The sequence below is a fragment of the Peromyscus eremicus genome, chromosome 16_21, assembly GCF_949786415.1.
Source record: "Peromyscus eremicus chromosome 16_21, PerEre_H2_v1, whole genome shotgun sequence".
In the NCBI taxonomy this organism is placed as follows: Eukaryota; Metazoa; Chordata; class Mammalia; order Rodentia; family Cricetidae; genus Peromyscus; species Peromyscus eremicus.
Window position 1 is genome coordinate 26,982,865 of NC_081432.1, and position 25,306 is coordinate 27,008,170.

The 25,306-nt window shown below is 41.1% G+C and overlaps 1 protein-coding gene and 1 pseudogene across 3 annotated transcripts in view; both read right to left on the reverse strand.

The window, feature by feature from the left end:
• Positions 1-3,935: 3,935 nt before the first annotated feature.
• Ccdc138 (coiled-coil domain containing 138) overlaps positions 3,936-25,306 on the reverse strand; it is a 66,916-nt gene continuing 45,545 nt past the window's right edge. For all 3 annotated transcript variants that reach the window (XM_059282113.1, XM_059282114.1, XM_059282112.1), the window contains 4 exons: positions 25,005-25,197; positions 14,141-14,317; positions 6,343-6,481; positions 3,936-4,487 (listed from right to left, as the gene is read on the reverse strand). In XM_059282113.1, coding sequence (XP_059138096.1) covers positions 4,322-4,487; positions 6,343-6,481; positions 14,141-14,317; positions 25,005-25,197 — 675 coding nt within the window. In that variant the 3' untranslated portion in view covers positions 3,936-4,321. The remainder of the gene's footprint in view (positions 4,488-6,342; positions 6,482-14,140; positions 14,318-25,004; positions 25,198-25,306) is intronic.
• LOC131893728 (small ribosomal subunit protein uS2-like) lies at positions 18,592-23,593 on the reverse strand (annotated as a pseudogene).

Consider the following 25,306-nt stretch of genomic DNA (forward strand, 5'->3'; position numbering starts at 1 on the left):
TAAGGAAATTTCTGATCAGCTTGACACCCTTCAGGATCTACCTGATTCTTTGGTCACTGAGTGGCTCTAAAACCGCAGAGAGCCAGACCCCCTGCCTGCAGTCAACAGAGGGATATGCACTCTCCTAGAGGAACAGTGCTGCTTCTACACCAACATATCAAAACTAGTTCAGTACTGGGCCCAACCAGGCACAAAATCTCAACAGCAAGTTTCCCCTCCAGATGGGCTCTCGCTTCCCTCCCATCCAGGCCCCTCCCCTTACTCACACCCTTCTGACATTTTTACCTTGTCTTTTAAACTTTGTAGAGGGATTCCTCCTGGACTCCTTTTGCTATCACCCAGTCTACCACACTAGACAAGATAGTCAGTGCTCCTCTCATAGTCACTCTAGACCCAAGAATCCCAAAATGACAATTCTCCCTGTCAGCAGGAAGTAGTTACATCCAAAGAAATGGTGCCCCTATGCTTATCTATCATCTGTCTGTGTGTATACATATGTGTACACACAAATACACCATACATGTATATATATATATATATACACATATATATACATACACACGAATATAAACATATGTTGTAGAATATTATTTTAAGGTGTGTTTCTTTTGTTTATGTTGCATTTGTTTAACCCTGTGAAGTTGTGTTACTGTGCTTGTCTAAAACACCTGATGGTCTAATAAAGAGCTGAATGGCCAATAGCAAAGCAGGAAAAAGGATAGGAGTGGCTGGCAGGCAGAGAGAATATACAGAAGAAGAAATCTGGGAGGAGGAAAGAAAAGAAGTAGCCGGAGAAGGAGGACATCAGGGGCCAGTCACCCAGCTACACAACCAGCAATGGAGTAAGAGTAAGATTTACAGAAGTAAGAGAACGGGAAAAGCCCAGAGGCTAAAGGTAGATGAGATAATTTAAGTTAAGGAAAGTTGGCAAGAAACAAGCCAAGCTAAGGCCAGGCAGTTATAATTAAGAATAAGCCTCAGTGTGTGATTTATTTGGAAGTGGGTGGCAGGCCCCCAAAAAGAAAAAGAGTAAAAAACCAACAAAAGATACACACACACACACACACACACACACACACACACACACACACACACGAATGATTTGAAAAAAAAGGAAATTCCCACCTCTTCTTAAAACCAAGGCTCGAAAGTGGCTCAAAGTTCCAGGAAGTCGACTATTTGTACAATTCCCAGAGGTTGCAAAAGAAAAGCAGCTGACCCCAATCCCAGTTGTTGCAGAAAAAGACAGCAAGACCTATCCCATCTCATGTAGTTTCGAATTAAAAAAAAAAAAAAAAAAAAGCTTATCTAGAAAAAACAAAACCAGCTTATTTCCCTACTCTGTCCCTAACTTACCTTTAGCTATAAAAAACCCCACTCAAACCATGTGCCGTGTGTTCTCTTACATTCTCGTCACAGTGCTGCTGGGTCTTGGGATGCCCCTCACAGGCTAAATAAGGTCTGCTCTTGCTGGTGAGGTCGGTGTGGGTTTTCCTTCTTTGTTTCCTTCCTCAAACTCAGCTCTTACAGGGATAACTTGACAGGGCTGGGACCTGCGGACACACTGGGAAAGTTAAAGGTCTGAATGTGCTTTGAGGTTTGCCAAGTGCAGAAGGGAAGTTCAGGTCTGGCTCCCACAGGAAAAGCGCGCCCGTGGGTCTGCAGGGGTCCTACGTAAGATTCTCGCATAGCCAAGCAGACTAGCACCAGATAGCCTGCATCCTTTCTTCACCTTGACCACTGGCTCTGCAAAGGCTTTGCATCTGCAGCAAGGGAGCCTGACAGGTCTAAAGCAACTCAGTCTGCAGTCCCCGCTCCTTGACACCAGGGTCCATACTTGCTCAGTCTCCTGCCCCAGCTGCTTACATTTATGTCTGCAAAAGTACGAGGATATAGCTCTGGGGGTGTGCTGATGTCTGAAAGAGATTCAAAGTCAAATACCAGACAATACTCAAAGCACAATGGCCCATCTTGCATGTGATCCTGTATTTATCTTATAGAATGAACAGTAACAACAGCCACAGACGTTTTTCTGGTTTGACCTCATCTCAACCAGCTACTATGGATTTATCAAGACCTGCTTTTAGACTTTTGTGTAAACAACTGTAGACCTTAAGACACAAAGTATTGCTTTTTAAGTCCTAAATGAGTTAATTCCTTTGATGTTTCCATTTCTACTGGAACTGACCAGATTGACTAGAATTATGTAAGAAAAACAAATCTCTAAGTAGGCTTTGGATTCAGGAACAGCAGGTTTCTGTTAATGCTTCAATTTTTAAGATAGGAAAAAGTTACAGCCATGGGCTTCAACTTACTTGGAAATTATTCTGAGTTTTTAAAAAGATTATGTGTATGGGTGTTTTGCCTGCATGGATGTCTGTGTACCACATGCATGCCTGGTGCCCGCACAGGGCAGAAGAGGGCATCAGGTGCCCTGGAACTGGAGTTACAGACTGCTGTGAATCACATATGGTTGCTGGGAACTGAATCCTCTGGAAGCTGCCAGTGCTCTTAACTATGGAGCCATCTTTCCAGCACCACTGATTCAGATATTTTTATAAATAGCCATTACTTAATTTTAAGGTTTCAAATTATCAAAATGATTTTTGAAACTAGTGTTTAAAGAGACACAGTTTATAAAACATAATTGTTCTTAATTCCCAGTCTGCCATTTAAAATGAATGCTGCACTCAGCCTTTGTCAGAGATGCCTATTGCAACAGGAGACAGACAGGGAATGCAGAAACACACAACTGGCCATAGCGTCAAGGATAGGTGAGGAGTGCTCCGCCCTACAGGGACATCTCCACCCCTGGGGAAACTCCGGAGCAGTACAGAAGAGGGGGAGGAAAGGCACTAAGAGCCAGAGGATGAGGGGGTGTGCAGCACAAAGATGTCCTCTGGCTGCGACATAGATGCTGCACTCATGAACTCACTGTCACTGTGCTTATCTGAGTAACACCTCTCTATCACTAAGCCCATCATTTCATCACGGATGGAAGAGGGACCCATGAGGCCCCACCTCTCCCTGGGATGATACTGGCAGTTAATGGTTGCTGCAGGTAGGGCATGTCATTTTCTTCAGAAGTGTAGCCACTGATGCGTTGCCTATGGTCCACAATGACCTCCTACCCACACTCATACAGAAATTCCAATGAAATTAAATGGGACACACAGAAAAAAGACACGAAAGCAAGAGAGGGGATGGCTGGGTAGCAGAAGGGTTTTAACAGGAGGGAAAAGATGAAAGGATCTTGGTGACAAAAATTAATTATATACTGCTAAGTTTCAAACCTGAGACAAACAGCTAACATATCAAAGCAGACCTGGCTGCCAGGTTCTCCCAGCATCCCTCAGTTCCTGTTACAGGGTAACACTGGCATACCTTGAACTGACTGTCTTTAGGCTTGACATGTGAGATAAAGAAAGGCCTTTCTTTCCAAGTTGCTTTCGGTCAGAGTTTCATCACAGCAATAGAAAGCAAAGAAGGACAGACACCAAGAGATGTTCCAAATAAATGGACCTGGGACACAGGCAGGTGCCAGTGTTCTAATATCTGACAAAACAGACTTCAAACCAAAACCAGTGATAAAAGATAAAGACGGTCACGTTGTGCTGCTTAAGAGAACAACACCAGGAGGACATTAGGATCCTTAACAGTATGCACCCAATTCCATAAAAGAAATACTATCTATACCATATATACTCTAGGGCTGGGGCTGTACGCACCCACCTAACAACCACAAGAGCAAGTAAGAGCAAAACGGAATAAAACAAATAAGACCATTAAAAGATAAGCACTTGACTGGGTGTGGTGGTGTATGTCTTTAATTCCAGCACTTGGAAGGCAGAGGCAGGAGTCTGTCTGTAAGTCTGAGGTCAGCTTGATCAAAAAAAAAAAAGTATTTTGTTACCAAAAGAAGTGATTCTACTATATTAAGGGGCAAAAATAATAGCATAGTTTATTTCCACATAAGAAAAAATTATATTCCAAATAATCACATAATTTCAAGAAAGATTTCTCCTAAAATATTTTTATAAAAAGTAACCCCAATGCCTTAAGTTCTGGAAATGCCACCTTGTACATTACTATTACCTTAAACTGAAACATTCTAAAACATCCATACCTTCTATGCTCTCATTTACATAGCTGAAATTTTTTCTGGCTATCTTTCATGATAAATGATGCTGCTGATAACTTTACTCTGTAGAATCTTACTTTGGTGATTTTTACACTTTTACAGATAAGGAACAGATATATACATACACAGACCACACACACACACACACACACACACACACACACACACACACACACTTTTCTAATGGCTTGTACTGGAGACCAGGGAGTTACATTTTGTCAAACCCAGATTGAACAGAGTTGAATTTAGGTTAATGCAGAGAAAGGCGTGCTCTGGATGTGTTGTCCTTTGTATTTCCTGAAGCATCAGGTGAATGGTAAAAACTTCAAAGAGCTTCTTATTACTCCTGTAAAAGAATAGTGTTATTATTTAGTTATTTATAAACTTGAGAGAACTTATGCAAATGTGAGGAAATGGCACTTGTTTTTAAACACAATGGAGAAAATGGCTGACTACAGGATGTAGATGCAAGAAAAGTAGGTTTTATGATCTAAGCCCAAAGTGGAAAAACAATACAGGCCAAGAAGAAATAGTTCATATCCTGAAAACTGAACCCTATTCACTAATAGAGAGTAACTACTAGGAACAAGGACCTCCCCTTCCCACCGTTAGACAGAACCAGTTTTCTGAAGGATCTAAAGTGACAATATACTACTTTACAACCACTTTCTCTTTAGTAGACATTTGAGCTTGGTGTGATGGCATGCACCTTTAATCCCTGCACTCCGAGACAAAGGCAGGTAGATCTGAGATCCAGGACAGCCTGGTCTACACATCAAGTACTAGGATAGCTAGGGAGATAGGATAGATAGGATAGATAGATAGGATAGAGAGAGCCTATCTCACAAAGACAAAACAAAAGAAGAGGAAGAGGAGGAGAAGGCATTCAGTGATTTCATTCCAATCATAATCCTATCTTAAATGTAAAATAGGAGTTCACCTATTTTATTTCCTTCTCTGGGTATGTTTGCCTCAAGAGAAATGATCAAATAACCCATTATTAAAGGAGGTAGAAGACAGGTGGGTTCCTAAAGCTCACTGGCCATGCAGCCTAGCCAATCAGTGAGCTCCAGATACAGTGAGAGACCCTGTCTCAAAAAAGAAAGAAAGGAAGGAAGGAAGGAAGGAAGGAAGGAAGGAAGGAAGGAAGGAAGAAGGAAGGGAGGAAGGAAGAAGGAAGGAAGAAAAGGAAGATACCTAACATCAACCTCGGGCTTCCATATGTAGATACACACATTCTTTTGCCTGTCTTGCAAATGCATGCTTCAGTGCACTAATAAGGAATTTTTTAAAATGCCCCTTTATTATCACTTTGTTTTTTTCACCTTCATATATAAAGTATCAGTGTGTAGTGATTTGGTTTGATATTATCACTTGATGAATAAACTTGTTCTTAGTGGAAGAGCATTTGCCTGTCACGCAGTTATCCCTTGGTTCCCAGTACCGTAAAAACCAAAGCCAACCCCCAATATATAAGTAAGTCCCCTCTAGACATCTCAAATAAAACTTTTGCATGCTATCTCTGGTATTTAAAGTTTTCTTAGATGAACTGAAACAATTAAGAAACAACTATACATTCAAAGATTAATAGTCTATTATAAAATCTGTGTTTTTAAAGTGTGTGTGTGTGTGTGTGTGTCTGTCTGTCTGTCTGTGCGTGTGTGTGTGTGTGTGTGTGTGTGTGTGTGTGTGTGTGTGTGTGCGCGCGTCTGTCTGTCTGTCTGTCTGTCGGTATGTATGTCTTGTATGGAATGGGCATGTGGGCATGTGCAGGAGGGTGTGGAGGATGTCTGGCATCCCATGTATCATTCTCTGATTTCTTCCTTTGAAACAAGGTCTCTTACTGAACCCAGAGTTACGCTGGTGAACCCAAGCCCCAGTGATCCCCCGGTCTCCATCCTCCACATTGCCGGGCTCATGGGTGCACACAGCCACAGTCAGCTTTATATGTGATTCCTGGGGATTTAACTCAGGTCCTCAAGCTCATGCAGTAACGACTCTTCCCTGCCGAGCATCTGCCCAGCCCCAATATGTTGTCTCTGACAATCATCAATACTCAGGACTCTTAAATTTCTATATCTACAGACTGGAATAATAAATTAGAGCAACATAACAATCAAGTTGAACTGGTTTGAGATGGAGATTGAAAAGCAATCACAATACAATCATCAATGAACAGTGTGACAAAAAGACATTCTTACTTGATTTTGGAGAGCTTCTGTAGGATAATACTGAGCTTTTCTAGGATATGAAGATCAAGTTTAGGGGTTCGGAGCAGCACAGAACAAGTCCGGAAAAACAAAGAGTTGCTACAGGCTTCCAGGAAAGGCTGCAAGGAGGCTGCAAAACAAGGCGCCACGCTTTACTGTTAAGAAGTACAAAAGAAAATTAAAAAAGCAAAACCAGAACTAGGCGAGTCTTGTAGCAATACCAACTTGGCCTCTCAATCTTTCATCCTTAAGCTTTGGGGCAAAATCGTCATCTGAAAAGTGAAAATATCCACTGGCTCTTGCTGGGTGGCAGGTTATTATCTAATACAAAGTGCGTTTGAAAGAAGAGGGGAAAGCGTTTCTTCAAAAAGCTTCTAACTGGAAGCCCAGTCTAAGTGACTGCGAATAAGAAGTTCCACTGAAGCAGTACATTAGTTTTCTTCAAAACCCCAGTAACAACTCTGAGTACTAGATAAGAAAGAACACTGCGCATAAAAGCTAAAGAATGGCAGGTTCATAACAGAATGAAAACTTAAGGATAAAAATTTTAAGGGATCGCCGGGCGGTGGTGGCGCATGCCTTTAATCCCAGCACTCGGGAGGCAGAGCCAGGCGGATCTCTGTGAGTTCGAGGCCAGCCTGGGCTACCAAGTGAGTTCCAGGAAAAGGCGCAAAGCTACACAGAGAAACCCTGTCTCGAAAAACAAAACAAAACAAAAATTTTAAGGGATCATCGTGGAAAAGCAGTCAGAAAGATGGTAAGAACAGAGAGGATCAAGGAGTTTGCTGTGAGACTGTGTCCCAGGATGTCAGAAGCTGAAGTCTCACCAACATGACTGCCTCAACATGAGCTGAACAAGGACAACAACATACATGCTCACGTGGAGGAACGGGGCGAGGCCATGAGCTTCAACCGTACACAAAGAACTACAGGCAACTAAGAATGCTGAGCGTGGGAGAAACTGTCTTTTCCGGGGAAGAGCCCCCATCAACTGGTTATTCAATATCAAATGGTCAGCCCTGAAAACATACGTGTACATGGAACATTAAACAGACTGAATAGGTCGTATTCAGGTATTTAGGTGTATATTTGTGTGTGTGTTTATTTACATACATATGTATACCACAACAATTAATGAAAAACAGGCATTGAATTTGAAAGAGAACAAGGAAGGGCACATGGGAGAGTTGGGAAGGAGTAAAGGGAAGGGGGCATGATATAATTATAATTCCAAAAGACAAAGTGAATTTTTTTTTAAATTGAAGTGTTCACATAAAATGATTTTTATTTGAAAAATTAAAAGTAAAATTGAAAAAATTAAAATAATCAAAAGAGAAATTACAAACTTAGAAGACAGAAAAGGAAAGATGACTTTGCATATATTTGCCTTAAGACTAACTGCTGTGGGATGGTCTGTATGTCAAATGTGTTGCTGATTGGTCAATAAATAAATCACTGATTGGCCAGTGGCCAGGCAGGAAGTATAGGCGGGACTAACAGAGAGGAGAAGAGAGAGAACAGGAAGCTGGGTGAGGGAGACACTGCCAGCCGCCATCAGGACAAGGAAGATGTAAAGTACCGGTAAGCCACAAGCCACGTGGCAAGGTATAGATTTATAGAAATTGATTAATTTAAGCTGTAAGAACAGTTAGCAAGAAGCCTGCCACGGCCATACAGTTTGTAACCAATGTAAGTCTCTGTGTTTACTTGGTTGGGTCTGAGTGGCTGTGGGTTTGGCAGGTGAGAGAGATTTGTCCTGAGGTGGGCCAAGCAGGAAAACTCTAGCTACAAATGGCGCCCAACGTGTTGGCAAGAGTTTCCACCTAAAACCTGAGTAAAAAGATTCTAAAACGGAGCTAAAAACAGCTCCTAGTTGTCTCTTTCAAGCTAGCGGCAGCCTGTGTGTTTGAGCTACTATGGCGGGTTCCTGGTGTGCATGCTCAACCTGCAGTATGGCGGGAATGAGGCCTCTGCAAGTGGCACATTAAGCTGCATGGTGGATTTAGCCTTTGCTAGTACAAAAAAAAAAAAAAAAAAAAAAGAGGTTTCTGGTAAACTACCGCCATGTTGGGAAGCTGAGGTGGGTGGAGCCAGCAGCCACAGCTGCTGCAGTTTAAAGCAATAGATTCACAATAAGACAGATTCAGATGTAATTGTTTACAATGTGTGTAAAATATACGTAGGCTTGAAAGAGACAAAAAAAGGTGATATATACAGTTATATAAACAAATACATAGTTTTAAAAAATAAAGTCTTTAAAGAGACAGTAAAATTAATATAAAAATAAGCCATATAAAGATGAATATTACACAGAGAATCTGGATTATGTTGTTTTTGGGATTTTTAACTGCAGAAAAACATTTGATTACAAAAGCTGTTGAGTTATGCCAAAATGTATATTTTAAAGGTACCTTGACTTCAAAATTTGGATGTAAGGATATGTTGCTTTGGAAAGGAGGCTCTGCTTTTGTTTCCACAGAAAGCCAGAGGCTATGGATTTGTTCCAGATTAAGATACATCAGGTTTGACCAGCCAAGACCACCTGAAAGGTCTCCGATGACACCATGGCCCAGATGATCCAACATCCAGAACCATTTCAAGGCAACTGGCTCAGACGATACACCCTCATGGACTACTCCATAATCCTAAAATATTCTTTGTGTCCCCATAAGATACAGCGCCCCCCTCCAGCAGGAAGTAGTAAGAGAAGCTACGCCCAAATTCCCAAATATACCAAGCTCACTTTGGAGATGTGTAAAGGTTAAAACCTTCCTTTTTAAGAAAAGAAAAGGGGAAGTGCTGTGGGATGGTCTGTATGTCTAATGTGTTGCTGATTGGTCAATAAATAAATCACTGATTGGCCAGTGGCCAGGCAGGAAGTATAGGCGGGACTAACAGAGAGGAGAAGAGAGAGAACAGGAAGCTGGGTGAGGGAGACACTGCCAGCCGCCGTCAGGACAAGGAAGATGTAAAGTACTGGTAAGCCACAAGCCACGTGGCAAGGTATAGATTTATAGAAATGGATTAATTTAAGCTGTAAGAACAGTTAGCAAGAAGCCTGCCACGGCCATACAGTTTGTAACCAATATAAGTCTCTGTGTTTACTTGGTTGGGTCTGAGCGGCTGTGGGTTTGGCAGGTGAGAGAGATTTGTCCTGAGGTGGGCCAAGCAGGAAAACTCTAGCTACAACTAACACCATTACTATGAGTTCTTATAAGTCAACTAGGAAAGGTGTAGCTAGTATTTTTACTAATAAACACAACTAACCCCAATTATATGAGAACATACTATATTCAATCTCATTAAGAATGAAATAATAGAAATTTCCCAAACTTGTTACCAAAAGCCTTAAATGCACATATCCTTTTACCTAGTAACTGTGCCTCTAAGAACCATCCAATGGAGAGGCATACAAAGGTAAGAAGCCATATTTCGTTGATTGTGTTTATTGTAGGATAATACATGAAAATTCTTTTAGAGCATAAGTTGCTGGTACTGGCTAGTTAGGAAAGATTGAGGGAAAAAAATCATACAATGTCCAATTGTGGCCTCTGAAACAATTTGCTCTTTAGTAAAAAGCCTCTACAAATGGCTTTTTTTCTAAATGCAAGTAAGTTATTTCCCATAAAAGATATAAAACCACGATAGCTTTGCATTCTCTTGCTTTTTAAATCTATAAACACAACTCGGAAGGCTTGTATGTTACTATCTTGAGACTGTATTGATTAAAGTAAACTACTGAAGCAACAAAATCTAAAACCGCAAGTAAAGCCAGGGAAACAGAAATGGGCTGGTAGAAAAAGGAAAGGGCTCTATGGGAGCAATGGAGAACTATTTTCTCTAAATAGAAACACTCCCTCTGCAGGGAGGCGAAGAGCTCCTGCGTCACCTCCCTAACCCCGCTCCTCATGGAGCTGCTTTGCAAGTTGTGTATTGAGCTCCATGGATGCAACTGTTTTACGTCATCATCACCTGTGCTAGGACAGGCTTTCTGGTTATTGGGCCATCCTTATTTCTGTAAGTATTTCTTTACCAACCACTTTCTAACGGGATTTAAGTTCCATTCCACAAAATGAAAGTCATACCTGCCATCCCTATCAGGCTAAGAACCTATGGCTACACAGGACACAGGATCTAGGGAGGACCCTACTACTATTATTCTGCTAAATAGACATAGTGTTCAACTGATTCCTAACAATTTATCATAAGCTTTTATTTGTACTAGACTATGATCAACCCAGAGACCCACAACTGGCCATGGCATAGAAAGTAAGAGGCTGCAGAACGCTCAGCCCTAAATAGAACACATATACGGTACCCCTGCTCACAAGGCTCAGGATCACTGAGGCAGAGGAGAAGGAAACAACGTAAGTGCCAGAGGCAGTGGATGGCTCTAAGGAAATGGTATCCTCTAGACACAGCAGGGCAGCTGCACATATGTGACATTTGTGACAGCATACACAGCCCCGGAGAAACCCAACCCAGACCAAAGCCCAGCATGGAGAGGGGAGTTGGGTAGAGAACCCTACCCCTAGCCATGGAGCTATTAGCAACTGTTAGCTGCCGAGAGTCCGTTTCCTCTGGGAATGTAAGCTCTGGTAAGTCAAGCACGTTCCAGGGGAAGAGCACATATTCAAGAACAGTTGGGCAGCACCAATTGAACTTGACGGGAGAAAAAGAAAACAAACTGGGGTGGACAGGAAAGACAGGGTGGATCTGAGACGAGTTGGGAGAAGGCGGTGAAAATGATCAAAGCACAAAACACATTGTACAAATTCTCAAAAAACTAGTAAAAATCAGAAAAATAAAAGCTGAAACGTCTAGATTAAAAACAGAGGGAATAGTCTTCAAGACACCGAGGTGGGCAAGAACTCTCTGGACAGAACTTCACTAGCACAAAAGCTAGCTGCAAACATCAACAGATGGGACTACATGAAAGTAAAGTCTCCGCTCGGCGGCGGAAACTGTGAGCAGAGCACACAGACAGCCCACGGGATGGGAGAAAATCTTTCCCACATACATACACTTCAGCCAAGGGGCGAATAACCAGAATTTACAGAGAACCATAGAAATTGGATACCTAGGAAGTAAAACTGCAAATCAACAAATAGGGTAATGAATTGCAGCAAGTTACATACACACACACACACACACACACACACACACACACACAGAGGAATGGCCAGTAACCATTAAAATATGTTCACTATTCCTAGTCATCAGGTAAATGCTTTGAGATAATATCCCATCCCAGTCAGAGTGGCTGTCCTCACGAAATCTGACAACAAATATCAGAGAGGATGAGGAGAAAGAAAAACCCCCGATTCACCACTGGCAGGAGTGCAAGTTAATACAACCCTGATGGAAATCGGCCTGGCGGCTCCTCAGCAAACTGGAAACAGCACTATCATATGATACATCTATTGTACTCTTGGGCATTTACACAGAGAACTCTTTATCCTATGGTAAAGGTATCTGCACTCCATGTTCACTGCTGCTCTACTCAATACAGCAAGGAAGTGGACACAACTTAGGTGTCCTTCAAGAAGTGAATGGACTATAATAAAAACCTGGCATATATATATATATATATATATATTATATATATATAATATATATAATGGAATATTATTCAGCTCTAAAGAAAAACAAAATCACAAAATTTGCAGGAAAATGGATGGATTTATAATACATAATATTAATCAAGTTCATCCAAATTGAGGAAGAAAAATCCGTCAATAAAACAAACACATGTTCTCCCTATACTGTGGATGCCAGCCCATCATTTGTACAATGTGTACATAAAAACAAATATACATGTGGGTATAACATTTGGAAAGGGGAACAAGAATAATAAAGAAAATGCTCACTAATGAGTTCACATATTTATTATATGCAAGTAAGTCCACTGAATGTTCTCTCGAAGCATAACACATTCTCAGTATAAAATATATCTGTCAGTGGGCAGTGGCCATTTTGTGATTCCATGAGAGGCTGTCACTTGACTGTGAGATAGGAGTTTTAAATTATATTTTTTATTGTCTGAATACTCCTAGGATGCAGTTCTTTGTAAATATTGCTTCACTTTGTGTATTTTATTCTTTAAATATGAATTTTAGCTATCCAATTAACAGAGTGAAGTAGGATGTGTAAAGTCATGATAATTTGGAAATTTCTGAGAATTCCTGAGATACTGATTTATTGTCCCTGGATCTCAAAGAGCAACATGCCAGGAATTTGAAAACCCTGAGAAACTTGTGCAGCCACTGTGGAAGTCAGTATGGAAATCCCCCCAAAACCTGAATATAGAACCACCCTATCACCCATCTATAGTACTAAGTCAACACACCACAGAGATGTTTGTGCCTCCTTGTTTAGAGCTGTACTATTCACAATGGCCGGGAAATGGAAGCAGCCCTTGATGTCCATCAACAAATGAGTTAATAAAGAAAATGCGGCCCACAGGCTAGATGGCCCAGAGACCTAGGATAGAACCAAACAGGACTGGAGGAAATAAAATGTCAATGTGATGATGCCTAACGATATCCTGCTACACACAAAGGTGCCTAGTCCCACTGTCATCAGAGAGGCTTCACCTAGCAACTGGTGGAAACAGCACAGCCAAACATTAGGCGGAGCTTGAGGAATCCTGCAGAAGTGGGAGCGAAAGGATTGTAGGAGCCAAAGGGGTCAAGGAGACAAGAAAACTCACAGAATCAACTAACCTAGGCTCATAGGGGCTCACAGAGCCTGAACAGACAACCAGGGAGCCTGCATGGGACTGCCCTAGACCCTCTGTATACATGTTACAGTTGTGTAGCTTGGTCCTCCTGTGGGACTCCTAACAGTGGCAGCGTGGGCTGTCTCTGACTCTTTTACTGGCTTTTGGGACCCTTTTCCTCACCCTGGTCTCCGTGCCCAGCCTTAATGCATGGGAAGGTGCTTAGTCTTACTGCAACTTGATATGCCATGTTTTGTTGATACTCATGGGAGACCTGCCCTTTCCTAAACAGAAAATGAGGAGTGGATTGGGGAGTGGGAGCAGAGGGCAGTGGGGGAAGGGGCTGGGAGGAGAGGAAGGAGAGGAAACTGCGATCAGGATGTAAAACAAATAAATTAATTAAAAAAGAAAATACCAGCCTAAAGCCTATTTGTCTGTTTAAAAAGGAAAAAAGAAAATGTGGTACATATACGTGCGTGCATACACACACACACACACACACACACACACACACACACACACACACACGGAAATTTTACATAAAGAAAAACAAAATCATGACATTTTCAGAAAATAGATGCAAATGGAATTATGTGAAATAAGCCAGACTCAGAGACAAATATCACATTATTTCTCATACAAGGAACTTAAATTTTAGATTATATACATATGTATGTAGCTATAGCCACATGTCTTATTTGCAAGATAGTTAACTAGAGAAGGGATCTAAGAGGGGAGGAAGAGCTCTTAAGGGATGTGGGAAATGGGAAAGAAAACAGCAGACACGTGATAGGAGGGTACAAACGAGGACCAACTGGAGGAACACAGGAGCCAGCTGGAGGAAGAGGCAGAGAGGAAGCCATGGGGGGGAACATACAACAACAAAATATGACACATTTATATCAAGAAGCCACAATGAAACCTCTCATTCTGTGTGCTGACCTAACTAATAACTTTTCAAAATAGCCACCATTTAAAAGCTGAAGTAGTGGCTGGTGTGGAGTTAACAAGGGATTAGGAGGGAATGAAAGCATCATTTCTTTACATACATAAAACATAAAAACGTACGTGACTCTACTGTCATCTGAAGCAGACTATCAATGACATTGGATAAGAGTCCTTTGCTGGAAATCCTCAGGTGTCTTAGTATTACTGGAACAGCTTGGTACTCCAAAAATAAGGCTTTTCCTTCATCTGTCTTCAAGTCCAAACAAAGGGAATCAAATGCTTGAGCTAGGTAGTCAGCTGAAAACAACACAAATAACCATCTCTGCATCAGTTATTAAATCACAAACATAAGATTAAACAAAAAGAACCACCGCTTTAATAAAATAAAACTGTAAAAAAAATTTAAATGACAAGAGATCACAAACTAAATTTAGATTCATCCCCCTCACTGGTTTATTAGAACTCAATGGGGAAGGAGAGAGAAAAGGCAGTCCAATTATAATGGGATAAATTCTTTTAGTGCGTTCATAATTTAGTACTAAAATAATCAGCCCCATTTTGTTTTTTATGCCAAGAAAGAAAATTGATGATTAATATTAAATACCACAGTAATATGTATTTCCATATTTGGTTGTAATTACTACATGTTTCCACAAACTTGAACAGCATCATATTTGTATCTTTAAATAGCTTCTAAGACCGTATGTCTCATTGCTGACTTCCAAATGCCTCCCCATTTAAAACTGTAACTATACACAAACTTGCTCAGTGAGTTTTAAACAAGGATTTCTGTCTCCCACAAAAGAGCAAGTATCACACCATTCAAAGACAACTTCAAAAAGACTGGGCTATGCTCTGACCCACTACATTCTGTAACCCACCCACTATTATGAGCAACAGTAAGATTTTACCAAGACCAGCGCTAGCATGGCACTTTGAGATCAGATTCCTTAAACCCCCCTTTAAAATATTCTGCATGTGATTGCAGGTGAGCCACTCAATCAAGAGAAGCATTAATTTAATTAGAATCGATGCAAATCAAATATCAGAGATTAATTCAGCAGATATCCCCATTACGACATTTACAATAGTTTCATACTGCTTTTAAATATGTAAAGTTCATTTTCCAAAATGTTCCTTCAGTATATGATTCCAAGAAAAAAAAACAAAACATGCTGTTCACCTAACACTGAGTTACTTTTTTAAAAAAATTAATATTTCTATCTAAAGGAGAAGACTTAACAGAGTGTCTTGGGCCCAATGTGGTGGCATAAGCCTTTCATAAAGCACACAGAGGCAGGTAGAATCATTGTGAGTTCCAGGCCAGCCGGGGCTACATAGCCAGACCCTGACTTTAAATAAAAAGGGTGTCTTGGCCCCAAAGTCGTAAGTTACTATATGGAATTCCTAGTGGTGCCAGGTGTGAGACACCTCCCTGTGAACTGTTGGCTGGGGGAGGGAAGGGGCTGGAGATCACCAGGGCAGGCTAACGTCATTGCTCTTATCACTCCTCAGAACTATATGATAAAGCCCCATGGCTGAGGACATCACACATTTTCCTTGCAGAACATGGAGAATTCAAGCTGGCCCTAAGCTGCTTCCTGCTGCCTTTCTCAGTACTGGATGGTATCACTCTGGCTGCTGGAGGGAAGATGTCAGTATAACAGTCTTATGCAGCTGTGAAACTTACAAGCTACAATACCAACTTGCTGGGCAAGCTGTGCCCACTGGGTAATAGTGGCATGACTGTTTGCTCTTGGGAAGAGTTCAGTTCCCAGCTCCCATGTTGGGTGGCTCACAACCCCCTGCAACTCCAGTGCCACGGGATCCAACACCTCTGGCTCTCACATGCATACACCCTCACACAGACACATACACAAAACTAAAAATAACGAAAGTAGCCAGGCGGTGTTGGCACACGCCTTTAATCCCAGCACTCGGGAGGCAGAAGCAGGTGGATCTATGAGTTCAAGGCCGACCTGGTCTACAGAGTGAGTTTCAGGACAGGATAGCCAGGACTATACAAAGAAATCCTGTCTCAAAAAAACCTAATAATAATAATAATAATATGTATGAAGGAACTTTAAGACATTCTAATCTGTATCCATTTATGGTACATTATTTTTATTTATAGAAGAGTTTAGTTCAAAGAACACTAATACCACTTTACTTAAAAACAAACAAACAACAAAAAAAAAAACCCTCTGCAAACAAATACATATTGAGCAAAATTGCTAGGTTCTGTTCAGATGTGTCTGGCTCTCAACTTCATTTGTGAGCGTGTCTGCCTGTTGATGTGAGTGTGGAGGACACACACTGACGTTAGTTAGGTGTCTTTCCTTCCTTATTTTTAAAATTAAAATATAATTCCATCATTTTCCCTTTCTTGTTTCTCCCTCCACCCCCTCCTATGTACGACTTTTTAAAAAGCAACAATACAGACAGAATAGACAAATCCCAACCTCTTCACGGGAACAAGTTTTCCAACAGTGCCCCCTGCTGAATTTGAAAGTACTTGCAACAGCTAACATGGTTAAGTGGACTGACAGCTACAGGGTTGTTTGTAGAGAAAGGGTCTTACTGTGCAGCCTGCCTGGTCTGCAACATCACGTGCAGATCAAGCTACTGCCTTACTTCTCTTGCTGTGGCTTCCCAGTGCTGACTACACCTGTCATCACTGCACCCAGCTTCGTGGTACTTTTTAAAATTTTTTAATTTACAAGTTTAAAAGGTTGTCCTTTCTTTCTTTCTTTCTTTCTTTCTCTCTCTCTCTCTCTCTCTCTCTCTCTCTCTCTCTCTCTCTCTCTCTCTCTCTCTCTCTGTCCAATCTTACTGGTCTTTTGCTTGTATATTACGGTTTCCTATTTTCTGTTTTTATGGGTTTTGTGTGTGTGTATAGTATATGAATATAGTATATAAAATATAGTATATGAAAAAATTGTTTTCAATTTTTAAAAATGGAGAGAAAGAGTTATCCCTTAACAGTTTCCTCAGGCAGAAAAACAGCATTTGGTTATTTTTTAAGTGGTCTTCTCTTGTTAAGAAACATTTACTTTATCTGTAATTACACATGAATATGTGGGGAGTGGGGGGACTATGCACAAGTGTGGGTGCCTGCAGAGACCAGCAAGGGTGTGGGATCTTCTGGAACTCAGTTACAGGTGCTCCTAGCTGCTCAACATCGGTGCCGGGAGCCAACCTCTGGTCCTCTGCCAGAGGAGCAAGCGCTCTGAACCACTGAGTGAGTCCCCATAGACCGGCCTTGACCTTTTAGAGATTAAATCAAATTGTATCATTTTAATTTCTTTAATATTGAAGAGTCTCTAAAAACAAGACTAATTTAACTTCCCAAAGAATGCTTTCCAAGCATTTCAGTTACCAATCATAACAAAACTAGCTAGAGCTAGAGCTGGCTTATTGGTTTATAGCACTTAAGGACCCGAATTCCGTTTCCAGCACTCATGTCAGGGGCTCACAACCAGCTCTAACTCCAGTTCCAGGGGCTCCAATGCCCTCTTCTGACCTCCATAGGCACCAGGCATGTACCTGGTACACATATGTGCATGCAAGCACAGCATTCATACATCCAATAAAAACAAATCTTTTTAAAACCATGAAAGACAGAGGACTGATGTCATTTTAAAAGAGTAAGATAAAGAGAAATCATCTAGCATAAAATATATCAAGGATATCAACAGGAAATCTGAGAAAGAGAAACAGCAAATCGCACACACAAGGAAAGGTTAAGCTGAGAGTAGTGCCACACACTGGTAAGTCCCAGCACTCCACAGGCAGAGGCAAGAAAACGTCTGTCTTATATCGGTGTCATGTGGGTGAGTTTATTGCACATTTTAAAAGTGCTAAGGCATAAGTATATGTTAATATTCGCAGTGACAAAAATAGGAAATGAGTGAAACATCCCATTGGTAGCGTGATTAGGTGATGACTGGCTAAAAACTTTAAAAAGCTAAACAGTATTTTAAAAATAACAGATTTGGTCAATATGTACAGACCTGGAAGTTAAATAGAATAAATCTGTGAGTAAAAGATAAACAAATCCCAGCATGGATGAGCGAGGGCAGGTTACATAATCCCACATCTGTGTGAAGAACTATTGGCCACTGAAGGAGAGGATGTGGCCCCAGAGACTGCTCATGTTCCAGCAGATGGCGCTACACCCATGCGCACACAGGCAGCAGTACGTGGACCCGGTGAGTTTAAAAACAGAATTGATGACGTTGGGAGGGGGGAGTGGGAGAAGTATAGGGAAATTTTGGAAATGAGGGAATAGGGGATAGATTTGATGAAAGTACATCTTATGGGTGTATCGGGAAGGATAAGGAGCTACTGACAGTTGATAACTGCTGGGGTAGGAAGAGCCACTTTTCTTTGAGGAGCGGCCACTGGTAGGTCGCCATGCCTCAGTGGATATGTATATGTGTGCATGTGCGTGTGCGTGTGCGTGTGCGTGTGCGTGTGTGTGAGTGTGTGTGTGTGTGTATCTCAGCTTTTAGACACTATTTTCCTCCACCTCTCTCTCTTTGTTCACATGTCTGCAGAACAGCTCATGACTACTCAGTGGCCTGTACAGTGTGAGCTGCAGACCAGTCCTCAGTGGACAGCTGGACACTCCAGTCTTCAGTAGAGATCTGTTGGATAGGCACAGAGGGTACCTGTACACCCTCAGGGCAGCCTGACATCTCTGGCTGAGCAGCAGTGAACTTAGGCGCTGGCACAGTCCATTCACCCCCAAATTCCTCCACAGCACAGACTTTTCAGCAGTGGCTTGTTCTTCCTTCTCCATCTCCTCGGGGTTTCTGCAGAAATAGATTGGGCATGACCTCCATGGGTGCTCACAGGAGATGGTGCACGCACAGAACTTCCCAGGCCAGGTCCACCACATCAGACACATTGAGTGAGCTCCCTTTTGTTGTTGTGGGGCAACAATGTCCACAGAGTGCAGAGCAGAGTCCGTGCTACACAGAGCATGGCAGGCAGGTTGGAGTAAGATGCCTCTATGAGGGGCTGCTGGTCAGTCACCACCAAAAGACGAGGCTCCCTACAGGCTGCTTGGACCTGGCAGTCAAAGTCCCAGGAGTGCAGTGGCAGCAACTGGAGTGGCTCTGGTGGCAGCATGTCAGCTGGCCAGTGCTCCTGAGAAGACGATGAAGACATCAGCAGATGACAGCACGAGCTGCAAGCAACAACTTCCCCCAGGTCCTCCTCAGATCTAGGACGTAGATACCATCACTTTTCCTTTTGTGGAAAATCTGGAAATCAAGGTTGGTGCCACCTAAATTGGGTTCCTGTGGCAAGGAATTTGAGGGCATCCTCTTCCTTCATCTGTAGGACACTGTGTGCACTTTCCTTTCTTTACAGTGGGAAGTGAAAACCACGCTGTATGGACCTGTCCTTGGCAGCATGAATTGGAGCTTATAAATGTTTTTAAAAGAGAACATGAAGTTGAAAGGGAGGGAGATGTGTTAGAAGAGGGGGGGAGGGGCAATGGAGGAAGGGAATGAGGGAGGATACAATCAAGATACATTTTATACATGTATGAAAGTTTTAAAGAATTTTATAAATTCAAGAAAAAAATAAAAACATATGGCTGTGTTTAAGAACAGAGGCCGCTGTAAAAGACATAAATTAGGCAGTTAATTATATGCCTCCTAGAGAGTAGGACATTCCTTTTATTCATAACTAATAGCATTAAAAATCAATAGATGACTCAAATATGTAGCTACAGCTATTCCAATGCTGGCAAAGATGCCACAATATATACTAGAGAAATGACAGCCTCTTCAACAAATGTGCCACAAAAACTGGCACATTTCTTCCACACTCATATATGGAATGAAATCGGATCTTTTTCTCTCATTCTGTAACAAAAAACAACTCCAAATGGATGAAACACCTTATTGCAAGACCTGAAACTCAAACTGGGAGAGGAAAAGGCAGAGCAAAGACTTCAAGACGTAGGCATGGGCAGCAACTTTCTGAAAAGGACTCCAGCTGCTCAGGAAACAATGCCAACAATTGAGAAACGGGGATTTCATTGCATCAAAGGGGTCTGCATAGTAACACCGCAAAGATACCTACTGAATGGGAAAAATCTTCAACTACACACTTTACAGAGGGTAAGAACTACAAAGAACTCAAAACCGAAATAACAAGGAATCAAAAACCCAATCAATAAATGGGCTAATGAAAGGAACAGTCAGTTCTCAAAAAAAAAAAAAAAGAAACACACGTGTCCAAAGACATGAAAAATATTCAGTTTTACTGGCCATTAGAGAAACGCAAATTAGAACTACAAGGGGATCATCTCTCCCCCAATCAGAGTGGCAGTCCTTAAGAAAATATGTAGTGCTTACTGGTTAGCAGTTACCAGTTCAACTGGAGAGCCCATCTCAAAAACTAAGGTGGAAAGTGACCGAGGGAGACGTCCAATATTGACCTCTGGCCTCCACATACATACATATGAACACACACAGTGAAAAAGTTAAAAGTTTGAATTTTTCAAATGTATTTACTTTGTATGGGTAGGTGTGTGCCCACGTGTCTGTAGGTGTACCAAGTGCATGCAGTACCTGTGGAGACCAGAAGAAAGTTGCAGATCTCCTTGGAACTGGAGTTACAGTTGTGAGCCACTGGGATGTGTGCATGCTGGGAACCAAACCCAGGTCCTCTGCAAGAGCAGCCAAGTGCTCCTAATGGCTGGGCCATCTCTCCAGCCTCCAAAATTTTTAATTTTAACAAAGTTGAATTATCTTTTCCTAAATCAAGACAATTATGGCTCATTTAAGATAACTTTTCTTGATGTGTTGACACACACCTATAATCCCAGTACTCGGGAGGCAGAGTCAGAAGGCTTGCCACAATCATAAGATTATCCTGAACTACATAGCAAGTTCAAGGCTAGCCTAAGCTACATAGAAAATCTGAAACTACTCTGGGTTACAGACATCCTGTATCAAAAAGAAAAAGAAAAAAAACTTTCATAATAAATCCAAGTTTAGTAACATAATCTCCTAGTTTTCTTCTTGAAGTTTTATAGTTCTAGCTTTTCCATTTTGGTTTGCATTCTATTTTGAGTTTATTTTTTTGTTGTAAGTGGAGGTAGAAGGTCCCTCCATCCATCCATATTCGATGTACTATCACTCTAGCATCATTTTCAGAAAGGGCGATATCTGTCCATATTGAACTGTCCGGACAACTTGCTGAAAATGAGCTGTCCATAGTGTGTGGAGGTCTGTTTCAGATTATCCATTCTGACAACTGATGTATGGCTTTACACCAATACTATACTCTTTTGAAGTCAGGTAGAATAAAACAAATTTATATTAAGGACTCTAAATCCTTTGGGTTTCTGTATGAACTTTGAAATCTGCTTATCAGTTTCTAAGATCATTTTGATTGCTAGGAAGCTACAGCAACCAATTTGGAAAGAACTGACACCTAAACTTCCTGGGCAGTGGTGGCGCATGCCTTTAATCCCAACACTCAGGAGGCAGAGAAAGTGGATCTCTGTAAATTCGAGTCCAGCCTGGTGTACAGAGAGAGTTCCAGGTCAGCCAGGACTACACAGAGAAACCCTGTCTCAAACAACAACAAAAACACCAAACTTCCTGACCCATAAAGAAAGTATGGCTGTCTACATATTTGACCTTTGACTTCTCTCCATAGTTTTATAGTTTTAGTGTACAATCTACATCATTTTACATCTTTTGTCTCTCATATGTTTATAAACACTTGATTTTTTTATTCTAGAAAGTTTCCATTGAATACTTGGTATAACTCCCAAGTAAAACCATCTGTGGCTTTAATTTTCCTTAAGGGGATCTTTGCAACTACAGATTCAACTTCTATGCAGACATAGGGACTTTCAGGTTAAGGGATTTGGCATTTGACATCTTTGAAATAATATGGCATTTCCTCAGAAGTGCTGTGTGCTGGCTCTATCTCATCCAGCACACTCCTGGCTCTCTCTTGGATCCTGCTAAGTCACTCCTGGTCACCCTCTGCTGTCAGCGCTTTCTTTCCTTTTCTGTCTTCTCTTCAGCCTCGCTAGACACACCACTTTATTAGTCTTCTCCATGACAGAGTTCTGGTCTTCACTGATTTTTCTCTATTACTTTCCATATTTCACAGACTTCTGCTGATTATAACCTTTACAAATTACTTTTTTGTTTGCTTCACTGTCTTCCTCTTTGATTTAAAGGCATTTGGTGCCTTTGAATGTTACTTTTGGCCCTACCCACAAAGTTTGGAATGTTCTGATTTTGTTTTTTTTTTTTGTTTTTGTTTTTGTTTTTTCATCTTCTGTGATCTGTGGGTTATATAGATCACTTTAGTTTCCAAATACTTGAAGGCTTTCTGAGCATCAACTGTGGTAGAGCACATACTTTTTCTACAACTTGCAATCTTTTAAAATTTATTAAGTTTGCTTTATGGCCCATGCAATGTCCTAACCATTAGTACTTAGTGTTTTTTTTTTTTCTGCTGTTAGGTCAATTTCTATAAACAAATCAAGTTGGCTGATAGTGTTGCTCAAACCCACTTTACTTTTTTAAAAGACTTATTTTTCTCTTTAAATTACTTTATTATTTTATGTGAATGGGTATTTTGCCTGCATGTATGCCTGTATCACAGTACATGGCCTGAGGAAGCCAGAAAAGAAAATTGAATCCCCTGGGACTAGAGCGAAAGAGTAAGCCACCATGCAGGTGCTGGGCATCAAACCTGGGCATCCTCTGAGTTCTTAACCACTGAGCCACCACTCCAGCCCAGTAGTATGCAGGATATTTGTGACCCACAAAAGGGTCACGACCCACAGGTTGAGAACTGCTGCTCTAGCCCCTCATTTTTGTTTAAGTACATTGAATGTATGTGGGAATGTGTGTGGCTATGTGCACATAACTACAGTGCCCACAGAAGCCAGAAGAGGGTACTGTTCCGTGTACTACACAAAAGTGTGACAGACACCATCTTATTCAGTTTTATTTCTTCATATAAAATAAATAGACCGTTTTGCATTTTTACCTTTTTCAGAGTTTAACAAGAATGAACATTATGGGCTGGCATGACAGTAAAGGGCCTTGCCACCAAACTTGATGGCCCAACGGTGACCTGCAGAACCCATACAGTGGAAGGAGAAAACTAATTTCCACAAACTGTCTTCTGACCTCCACATGTGTGACATGTCACATGCGTACCCCCATAAATAAATAAAAATAAAATTTTTAAAAGAATACATATTTCATTAGACTAATGGTGGGTTGCAACCCTTTTCAAGGGGTCACATATCAGATATCCTGCATGTAAGATATTTATATTATGATTTTTTAACCATAGTGTTAAGTATAGTAATTAAGTAGTAATGAAATAATTTTATGGTTGAGGGTCACCACAACATGAGGAAATGTATTAAAGGGTCACAGTGTTAGGAAGGGTGAGCTACTGCATTAGATCATGTTATGATATGTTGATATATGACTTTGAATATTCTCCTTGATTAACAGAGTGGCTTTGAGTTCCTGATTTTGACTTTACTTACCTCTGGTGAATATACATGTTGTTTTTTTGTTTTTTGGTTGGTTTTTTTTTTTTTTTTTTTTTTTTTTTTTTTTTTTGGTTTTTTTCGAGACAGGGTTTCTCTGTAGTTTTGGAGCCTGTCCTGGATCTCACTCTGCAGACCAGGCTGACCTCAAACTCACAGAGATCCTCCTGGCCCTGCCTCCCAAGTGCTGGGATTAAAGGCGTGCGCCACCACTGCCCAGCTGAATATACATGTTTTTAATGTGAGGTTATACACTGCCTGCTAAAACAGTGTGTGTGTGTGTGTGTGTGTGTGTGTGTGTGTGTGTGTGTGTGTAGAAAGTTTCGAAGATAAGTCTGTGGTGAATTTTATTTGGGGCTAATAATGCCTTTTCAAGAGAGATCTTTCAAAGTTATCACCAAATCTACTATTATGAATTTGAGAATCATAACCATAAAGCAACCAAATAATAAATTAGAACTAGGAATCTGGTTTCAAGCCACCAGGTATGACTGAGCAGAGAACATGGCAGAGGAAGTAGTCAGAACTACTGTCACACCCAACAGGAAGACCCACTACTTAATGAGATAAGTCAGTATATAGGGATGAGATAGAAAGATGGGATATTTACGGCATTACTCCCTTTTATGAAAATTCTCTTTTTAAACAATCCAGAAAGAGATAGCTAGTTATAGCTACATTAAAATATGTATTAACTATGTTTCACTCTGGTTGCACCCTGCTTCTGATCATTCACTCCCTTATTTACTCTTGTACACCAAGCACTGGGTGTGGAAGACACGTGTAAGCCTCCCTCCCTCAGTAAGTTCACAGGCTGTGAAGGGCTGCTCTTATGTACAGGTCAGGAGCAGCTGTACAGACTCTGGGACCAGGATCCATAACAAATGAAACGGCTACGGGAGAAGCTTTATTGACCAGTCAGAGGGTGGCCAAATCTGCTCCTACAGGCTGTACCTTCCTGCCCTGTTCTAGTGGAAACAACACAATTTTTACTTATATGACAAATGCAAAGGAAGAAGGGCACGTAAAAACTGCATCTATGAAAATCAACAAAAGCAGGGCATGAGGGTGCACGCCTTTAGTCCCAGCACTCAGGAAGCAAGGCAGGAGGATCTCTGTGAGGTCGAGGCCAGCCTGGTCTACACAGTGAGTTCCAGGACAGCCAGGGCTACACAGAGAGACTCTGTCTCAAAAACAACAACAAATCAACAAAGGCTCTGAAAGAAAGCAAGTCTAAAGAGTTTGTTTTCTTAAATTCAGCAATTACGAGTAATTGTTTTCAAAATGTGCCACTATTAAAAAGTAACTCAAAATCTCATTCTGAAAAGGTTGAAAATACTTGACTATAAAAGAAATGCTTTATTATATAATTTTCTCATATAAATGTTTGACAAAAATGACTCAGTGAACACTCTGGAAGCTTACCTTGAGTGACTGTTTTAAGGACAATTAAGGTTGATAAAAATCTCAGCGGCAAACTGGAGCTCTTGAAGAATACTGCTGTCTTTGGTTTGTTCTCTACAGAATGCTCTGAAGAATTATCCTGAATTCCTTTAATTGCCACTCCTTTAAATATGTCTTCACCCAATCTCCTCAGTGTTGAGGTCATAGTTGAATGCTGTTAAAAATATATGCAATCATCTATTTGAAATACTTAATCAAATTTATACATAAAGCAAACATTTATGAAAAACAGAATATAAAAATATGCAAACTTAGAGTTAAAA